General features: G+C 36.9%; 1 protein-coding gene across 1 annotated transcript in view; it reads left to right on the top strand.

Moving 5' to 3' along the window:
• Positions 1-7,588, top strand: part of Sugct (succinyl-CoA:glutarate-CoA transferase) — a gene marked incomplete at its 3' end in the record, with an annotated part of 148,121 nt that extends 140,533 nt beyond the window's left edge. The window contains exon 9 of the mRNA XM_051194693.1: positions 7,493-7,588. Within this exon, the coding sequence (XP_051050650.1) occupies positions 7,493-7,588 (96 nt within the window). The remainder of the gene's footprint in view (positions 1-7,492) is intronic.
• Positions 7,589-9,518: the final 1,930 nt, after the last annotated feature.

The following is a 9,518-nucleotide window of genomic DNA, read 5'->3' on the forward strand; positions in this document are numbered from 1 at the left end:
GCAACAGAAATATGGATTTTGTTTCTTGAAACTGTTCATCTAATGTGTTTCTTTAGATTTGAAAATCACGATAAGTAGTATTTAAAGTTATTGTTGAAAGTGTGTATGACTAGAATAATTTTGTTGCTTTTTTGCTGTTAGTGTTCCTAGTCATATTTGTGTTTCAGTAACTATAGCAGCAATTGTTTCCTTTCTAAGTTTCTTGGCTGTGTGTGTTCCTCTCTTCATTCTGGAATATTGCTTTCAGTATTCTCCATTGGGTTGCTTTGTAGGACATGAACTCCATTATCCTACTTATGACATGGAAACTTTTTATTTTTCTTTCAATTATGGATGATAGTTTTTCTGGGTAAAGTAGTCTATGTTGGTACCCATGGTATTTGTGAACTTGTAGTACATCTCTCCAGGTATGCCTAGTTTTAAAAGATTTTTTGGCAGGGAACACAGCTGTTGTGGTGGTAGATTTTTCTTTATATGTGACTTTTGTTTTTTCTTTTAAAGATTTCACTACTTTCCTTGTTCTGTATATTTAGTGTTTTATGTATTTTTTTTAATAGGGAGTTTCTTTTCCAGTCTTTTTATTTGGTGTTCTGTGTGCCAATTGAATCTGTATAGGTATGTCTTTCCTTTGTTTGGGGAAACTTTCTTCTGTAATCTTGTTGATGATTTTGTCTATGCAACTGACTGGGTTTCTTCTCTCTATTTATACAATGACTTAAGGATTTGTGCTTTTTCATGTTATCACAAAGTTCCTGTGTGTTCCTTCACAATGCTTAAAATTTTCTTTTTATATTATTTTCTTGTGTGGTCTAATTATTTTTTTTCTATATCTGTACTAGACTTTCTATCTTCTACTTGATCCATTCTATGTATAAGACATTTTCCCTGAGTTGTATAATTGGGTTATTGAGTTTTTCAATTCCATTTACATTTCAGCCTGAGTTTTTTCTCATTGTTTCTATTTCTTTTATTTAATGTAGTTTTCAAATACTGAATTGCCTTATAGGTCTTAATAATAAAAACTGGGAGCCAGATAGATATTAGGGTAAATGCTTACTTCTACTGAATCCTCATGTCAAAGGCATGATCCTGTCCCTATGAATCCTCAGTCTGAATGCCTTGAGCTCTTGTCTTCCTTTCTTTGCCCATCCATATCACCTCCTGTCTCCACCTCTCAAGTGCTAGAATTAATGATATATGACTCCAAGTACTGAGATTAAAGGTGTGAGCCACCACCACCTGGCTGTTTCTCTTTTAGACTGGATCAGACTTGTGTAGCCCAGGGTGGCCTTGAACTCACAGAGATTCACCTGCCTTTGCCTCCACAGTGCCGGGATTAAAGTTGTGTGACACAACTGCCTACCATCTATGGTTAACCAGTGTGGCGAGCTCCTCACTCTGATCTTCAGGCAAGCTTTATTTGTTAGATCACAAACAAAATATCACCACAGTCCCACACTTCATGACTTAGTTTGGAGTGTCCTAAGTGGTAAGTCGCTTAGAGGGAACTGAGAACTGGGCGGGTCCATAAATTTGGAACAGAGATGGAACTACATCAGGCATGGTCTTATTTCTTCAGGCTGTGAGATATGATTGCTTAGAGTAACCATTATCTGAAAGGAGTGGTTTCATACTGTAATACAGTAGAGGATAAATAAATCATCTTGGATGATTTATTGGATCTATTGAACTAAACTATTGGAAGAAAGTACATGACATTACATAAAAACTTCAGAGCAAGGAATGACCAAGAGGTGATCTTTCAGTATGTTTATTAGAAAAGTAAGTCTCTGTGGTGAAATCCTGGGAAGAAGATGCACTAGCTTAACCATTGTCTAGTCAAAGCTTCAGTGATTATAGAGATGTTGAGATGTTGCAGTCTCTCAGCCTAATTACTTATTATTTTGTGTTGTCTTGGTCCCATATTAGCTAACTTCTGTGTGTTATTTAATATTTTGTGACTACTAGGTAAATTCTTTGGTATGTACATACCCTAGCTTTTCCTAGCCAAATGCTGAGAATGTTGTCAGATATCATCTGAAGCCCTAACTTTCACTGATTTGCTCTTAATTTCTCTCTCTCTCTCTCTCTCTCTCTCTCTCTCTCTCTCTCTCTCTCTCTCTCTCTCCTTAGAGCTTTTACTTGTTAGGTTTATTCTTTTGCATCTATCCCCTCTCTCCATCAGGTGTTTTAATACTTATCTTCTCATCTATTTCATAAGAACAAAGAGGCTAAATTATATAGCATCTTTCCATCTGTCTGTCTACCCATCCATTCATCCCCCTACCTACCTACCCATTTAATTTATTCCTGCATCCAGTAAGTATCTCTCATATAACAGTCTCAAGCATTTGTTTAAAAAACACATATTGATTGCATTTAAATTATTAAAAATTTCAGTGTTGAGGTTCTGTGTTATGTGCATGAGAACGTAAAAGGGGTTTACAGTACACAATATTTACCCTAAACTTGTCCTTAATTTAAAAAGAAGAACAAGAAGAGACACATGTTAAGGAAAACAATGGAGGTAAAGTGATTAACTAGCTGTATGACCTCAGTCAAGCTATTTGTCTTCCCTATTCTTTTATTTACCCATGTATAATGTTAAACTATTTGATTGAACATTCTTAAAGCTTTGATTTTCAAATTTAATGTGCAACTAAAAGTACATTAACCAAATGATTTTCCCCTATATTCTGTTCCTAAGGAATTTGTTTCAGAAGCTTAGGGGTAGAATATAAGAATTCCTTTGGCCCTCTATAGTCTAACAGTGACATATGCACAGCTATGCTTGGGAATAATTAATTTAGTGACTTTTAGTTTTGACATCTTATTGCTTTGTAGTTGTAGAACAAGCTCACCATAGGAAACATAGCAGAAAGTAGTTGTATTAATGTACTCATTTAAAGTCAGGAAATATTTTATTGTCTAGGTAAAGCTCATGGAGTTTGATGGAAAAGATGATGTTAAAACTGAAAATTAAGACTCTTTAGAGAGATGGGTAAAAAAATGTTTGCTTGTTATTTAGTGCAATATAGTTATTGACCAGAATATACAGGGCTGCAGGAGGAGGAAAATTGCCTTTTTTTGATGCAGTGGATCATAGTACTAGTTTTCGTTTTGCTCTGAAAGTTGTTTTTTGTAGATAAAATGTTTTATTGCTTTAGTTTGCTAGAAATGTAGCATGTGGTCAGGTGGTGACAGGAATCACAAGGCTTCTTTGTGAAATAAAAGAACACAACCTTCCTCAGGCCTCTAGGGGCTGTGCCCTTTGTGATCTACTTAGGTTAGTCCCCACTGGACTTCTGGTTAGATACAAAAACTATCAGGATCACTGTGTTATTTAAAATAATAGATTTACTGCAGAATTATTATTATTAAACCAAAGTTGCCTTTTTTGTTTAGATGAAACCATATAAAAGCAACATTCTGAGTAAATTATATAGCGTCCATTTGATGAAATAATGAGCCCAAGTTTAGGGGATGAAAGTAATGATCTAATGCAATATTTAGAATGAGTGTTTAGTATGTAGTTATTAACCTAAAAGTCACATCCTGCATTCTTTTAATTTGTGAAAAATTTGTCACTAATTGCCCAAGAACCCCCTGATTTTTCATACAAAATCATCTCATAGCTGGTGACTTTCTCCCCCTTCTCATGTCTTAAAATACAGCCCTATAAGCATCATATTACTCTCATATTTGTATGCCCTTTTAAAATATTGAACTGCTAAGTTTAGCTCCATTGCTCTCTTCTCAAAAATAGAATTCTTCCTCCATCCAACTTTGTCTTTGAGAAGCTACCAATAAATCATGATTTTATTTTAATGACAAGTGGCTTAAAATCTTATTTAACCTTTTCACCCACTGAGAACCTGCTAATTCTGAAACTCTTTAGGGATTAATTACTGATGTATAGAGGAAAGGGATATTATCTTCCATTTAGAAGCAGTTTGAGAGATAAGTTTGACCTGTAATTCAAATTCACTGTATATGAGTCAGGGTCAGGCAAACAAGGCAAAAGAAGTCAAAAATTGAAAGGGCTGGGTAGGTCAATCTATGTGAGTTCCACGCCCACCTGGTCTTCATACTGACCTCCAAGACATCCTGAGCTATGTAGAGAGACCCCATCTGCCAACATACACATGCAAACACACATACTTGAAAGAGAAAAAGAAGATGATAAGAAATAAAGTATCCAGGTTGATATTTAGCCTTGAGTCTAGCCCTTGCCTATGTCACTTTAGGGTTTGCAGTTTTGCTTGTGATCATCTCGTGCTCTACTGCTTCATGCATCTTTGCTTATGCTATTATAGCAAGCATCTCTTGACTTTTATGTAAAAATAGATATAATAAACCTATGGTGATTTATTTCTTACAGTATTTACTTTATGAATTTGAATTCTTGTTCTGTAATATCATCAGTGTCTTAGAGAATGACTCTCACTGGGATTTCTTTGAAAAAATGCCTAGGATCTCAAAAGAGATATGTGAAAGGAGTATCTGTCATATAAAATTCAGACTTCAGAAAATGTCCCCAAAATTCAGGAAGAGGAATTATGAGAAAATGGATACTATTACATCCCTTTTGTCTTATTATTTGACAGCAAAGAGGAATAGTAGGGTTAGAAGTACAGATGTTAATTGAAAACTTTGAGATCTTTTACCATTTTGCAAATTGTGTTCCTACTGTCTGGGTTACAGCATATGCTTAATTCTAAGCATGTGAGATAATATCTGCCTATACATTAAGATGTAAAATATTTTTATTTGATTTTGAAATACTTTAAAACCTGTAAATTTAGCTAAAATGATAATAACTTTATAGAGCAAGTATTTGGGGGTCAAAGTTAAATTAGATGCCAACCTACATGGAAATTGGCAAAACTTAGAAACCATGAATCTGGAATTCCTACCAGGGCATTTTTACTACAAAATGTTTTTTTGGTTTTGTATTTTGAAAGACACAGAAGTGGTCTGTGAAATAATCATTAGCACTAGGCAGCCCAAGCAGCCCTGGGTGTTTCATGGTTCAAATGCTCAAGACCAGATGGAAGTCCAGAAGTGAATGACTCAGAATTTATTAGTTTTGCCACCTGTGTAGTACAGCCAAACCAGCTGCCACAAGGCAGTTCCAATTTCAGCAGAGCAGTAAATGAACACAAAAATGAGAGTCAGTCTCCATAATAAAGGAAAATGACTGATAGAGCAGCAAGATTGATACTTCTTGAGGAGGTACAGTTACCATGCAGGCATAGAGCAAGAAATGGTTAAGGCACCTTGCCCTGAAAAATCTACACCTGAGTTGCTTTAGAAGCAACTATCAGGTTGGGGTGTGTTACAATTACAGGCTTGGAAGGTTACCAGTCACAACTGATGATCTGGAAAAGGAAATTAAGCCAGCTATGTCATGAAGCCAGGTGGTTTTACCTTATAAAATATGAAATATTATTTATCAACCTTCCATAGTCCTGATCTCTGAAGGCTTAAGTATCCAGGGATCCTAAGATCCCTAATGATGGTCATAGAAATCCCTGACATTATCCTCATGATTTCCTTATGTGGACTTGAAAGTTTATGGGTTATGCTCACGATGCCAGTACACAGCAGGACAAGGCAGGAGAATTGCTGCGAGTTTGAAGCTAGCTTGTCCTATGAAGGTTTTTCCTGAGTAGCCTGGATTATAGACTGAGGTTTTGTATCACGTCTCAAGTCACCAACAAATCAACCAAAATCAAAATAAGAGGCTTTTCAGGATCTGTTTAAAGACCACTAAGATTCAGAGAGTGAAGCTGAGGTTTCAGATGCCACTAAATAGATCTATGGCAATAAGGGCAAAATGAACTTGATAATGAAGGTATGGGGATCAGACCAAGTTGAGAGTATAGTAACTTTTGCTTAAAAGAGGAATGCCTATTACTTTTATTTTTTTAACTTTCTTTTATTTATTTATTCTTTGTGTCTTTCACATCATGCACCTCAATCTTATTCATTTCCTGTCCATGCATATCTAACCTCTGCCCTTCCATCCCCCCATAAAGTTTAAGAGAAAAAGATAAAAAAGGGAGGGTTATCTTGTCATGGAAGCTGTGGTGTGGCAGAGTGAGTCATGCAGTAAACCTTTTGTCCATATATCGTTATTTGGAGTGTCCATTGCCAAGAGTCATTGATCTGGTTTGAGATCTCTGTTATCTGCTACACTATCAATTCTTGGCCCTCATGGATCTCCTCTTGGTTCCTGCTGTTGCCCTTGTAGTGGAAATCCTGCAGCTTGTGTCCACAGGACTTTTCCCTTTACATGCTCCAGCAGGTCACAGGTTGGGTGGATATTGGGGTGATCAGGGTTGTCAGCCCACCAGCTCTCCTGGTCCTCACCACCAGAGTGAGCTCTCGTATGGTGCCTTGGCTAGTTCACCCTTTCCTGCAATGAGCAAGGGATGGGGCTGGCTCTCCTGCTTTCATGTCCACAGGATCAGATCCTCACACCTACACCTTCAGGGTCACCTCTACTGTGTTGCCCAGGCTAGGTGTAGGGCCGTCTTTCCTGAGTGCTGCAGCAGATGAGGGGCAGGGCTAGTTCCCCCACTCATGACCTCAGGGCCAGCTTTCCCATCTGCCTCAGGCCTTGATTGGGGGGCATGTTTCTCCTGTCCATGAAGCCACACGACAGGTGAATAGTGGGGACAGCTCTTCCATGCTCACAGTATCAGGGCTGGCTCACATACACCTCTATCAATGGGATTATATCTATTGTGCCATGGATGGGAGGTGCAGAGGCCTGCTCTCACTTGTTGCAACTGATGGTGGGCAGGGGCAGCTCTCCTGCCATTCTGACCTCAAGACCAGCTTTCCCATCTGTTTCAGACATTGATGAGTGGGAGGAAAGGGGAGGAAGGTTTATTAATGAATTTTAAAAAATATCTTGTTTTTCCATATCAAAAAAAAATCCTGGGGCATTATTTTTGAAAAACAACTAAACTGGATGAATAAAAGCTTGGCATTCTTTCTTTTTATATGTGGAAAACTTTCTTTTTATATGTGGAAAACTCAGGAGACTGAAGATCCTTGCTTTGGTTCACTGGTTTATTGATGATGCAAGATTTTCAGTGTTACCGTGATGAAAAGAATAAGGGCATAGCCAGAGAAAGGAGTTCATATAGTATTTGCTGGCATAACCTGTTGTGGCTTTTATTCACCCCCTACCCCCCATGGCCTAGACCAAGCTGCTCTTGGCATGGCTGACATCTGCCTTCACATGGCTTTTTCAGGAGATGATTTTTTTTGTGTTAACATTTCTAAACTGATCAATTCTTAGTAACATAATAAAGTTCTCTGTTTGTATGAAGAGAATACTGACATGTGTTTATTCTCACTGAATTTGGGTCTTTCCCTCTCTATGATGACAAGAAGTGAAATGACTTTATAATATAATATTTTATTAATGATTACAGTTGAACTAACTCCCTTGCTTCCCTATTTTTTCTTCTGGCAGGTGGCGTGTTTGACCCAAGTAGCTGCTAATTATCTTATTGGCCAAAAGGAAGCAAAACGATGGGGCACAGCTCATGGCAGCATTGTTCCTTATCAGGTACATTTTAGCCTTCATTACTAGAATCTGCAGATCTGTACAATATGACTCTGAGAATTGTTTTTACAAACCCTCCAGGGTTGTTCGATAACATGTCTCTGTCTTATAGCAAGGTTCTGTTCTCGTTTCATTTTTTTCATATTTATTCCCTAGACGATTTGTAGAAGAACACTTAAGTAGATCAAAGGAACTTACTGTAAATGAATTACTTTGGAGTTTATAATACCATGGTTTCTTCATTTCTTTCTTTTTCTTTCAACCAAAAGCTTCTGTTATACCTTTGACTGTAGCTGCTTTATAAAGCATGGTGTGTTGCTCTAAAACAAATGTTACCTTCTCCATCTGACAATAATATTCTCAGGGGTTAGAGTGAAGTGAAAATGTGCGTGTGATGGATCTTCATCCTTGTAGAAAAACAGATGCTTTGAGCTGCTGTTCTTTATTAAGTCTCCAAACTTAACCTCAGAAATTCTGGACTTTGGCTAGTGCAAATGAATATGTGAAGAAACAATGATCCCTTCAAAAATAGCAAAAACTTTACTAACTCTTCCAAGCCACTAGCCTTAGCCTAGTTGCATATTTCTTTGCATTTCCTTTTATTTGTCAAACTTCCTGTCCTACATCATGAGTTCAAGAGTAGTGGTGTCTTTCTCATTTCTTCTCTAATATCCAGTAGAACTATAGGCATTGTACCCTGGAAGTTTCTGCTGAGTAAAGGGTGGATTTTGCTCTAGCTGTTTCAACATGTGTATTCTTGACAGGAAACAGAAAACATAGATTTTTTTTTTTTTTTGGCTAGGAAATCCATCAGCACTTCCAGTCATCCTTTCAATGTTAAGAGATTATTTCCATGGGCAGGTCTAGTTTCATTTCCATTTATTTTAAATGCAAATCTGAGGAATGTATAATCCAGCTTGAGCCCGGCATGCAGCCTTCTCTTGTTCTGTTTATGGCCATTGTATACACGAGACTTTGCTATGATTTCCTGGTATAGTTGCTTTTCTCATATTGAGTTACCTTATGGGATACTTACAAGTTTTGAGTATATCTTCAGTGCCTCCCTTTTTGTTTGTTTGTTTTTTCTACTAGTGGATTCTTGACTACTTTAGGGACATCTGCTTCCCTAACTAAGATTTTCTTGTGGTGGTTCTAGACATCTAGCTAGACCTTCCTAACTTGATTCATAAAAGTTGTATTTTTAAACTGGGTAGAAATAGGAAGGTTGAGCCTTCTTATTTTCCAGATTTAAAAAAAAAAATCTCACACCTAGTTTGAATGGGGAGCTTCCAACAGTAATCACTTTGTAATATTTTTAGACATTTTCAGTTATTTATCAATGATAGGAGTGTGCTGTTGTTTCAGGACCCTTCAACTCTTTTCACTATTTCTTCTCATCCAGTTTGCCCTTAGATCAGAGGTATGGCTAAGTGATTCATTATTATGATTGATGGTGAAAATTATCAATATTTTTTGCCTAGTACAATGTTAGAATTTATATGAACTCATCTCAAATAATGGAAATTCTGATTTCAGCTTTTGATGCATGTGGAGAAAGCAGCCTTTCTGAATTGGAAAGCTATGTAGAAAAACTCTAAGTCACCTTACAAAATATAAAAGTTTCTTTTTCCTTTTCTTTTTGGTAAAAATAGAATATCCACTTTAAAGCTTTCTATAGACCATAGCTGTCTCTCCTGGGCATCATACCTAGAATACTGGCATCCTGAATAAGCTCTTAATTATTTTACCATGAGAGGTAAGGAATTCAGAATCTTTGGCCTTTGTTTAGGTTACATGTATAAAAGACATGTCTCTCCCTCTCTAGTTCTCTCTGTGATTTTATTGAAGAATAGATTTGTACTTTGTTATTGAGTCACAGTTGATTGTAAGAAATGATATCTCAGTTTTTCTTAGGAGCATAGAATTAATGTGC

The sequence above is a fragment of the Phodopus roborovskii genome, unplaced genomic scaffold, assembly GCF_943737965.1.
Source record: "Phodopus roborovskii unplaced genomic scaffold, PHOROB, whole genome shotgun sequence".
Taxonomy (NCBI): domain Eukaryota; kingdom Metazoa; phylum Chordata; class Mammalia; order Rodentia; family Cricetidae; genus Phodopus; species Phodopus roborovskii.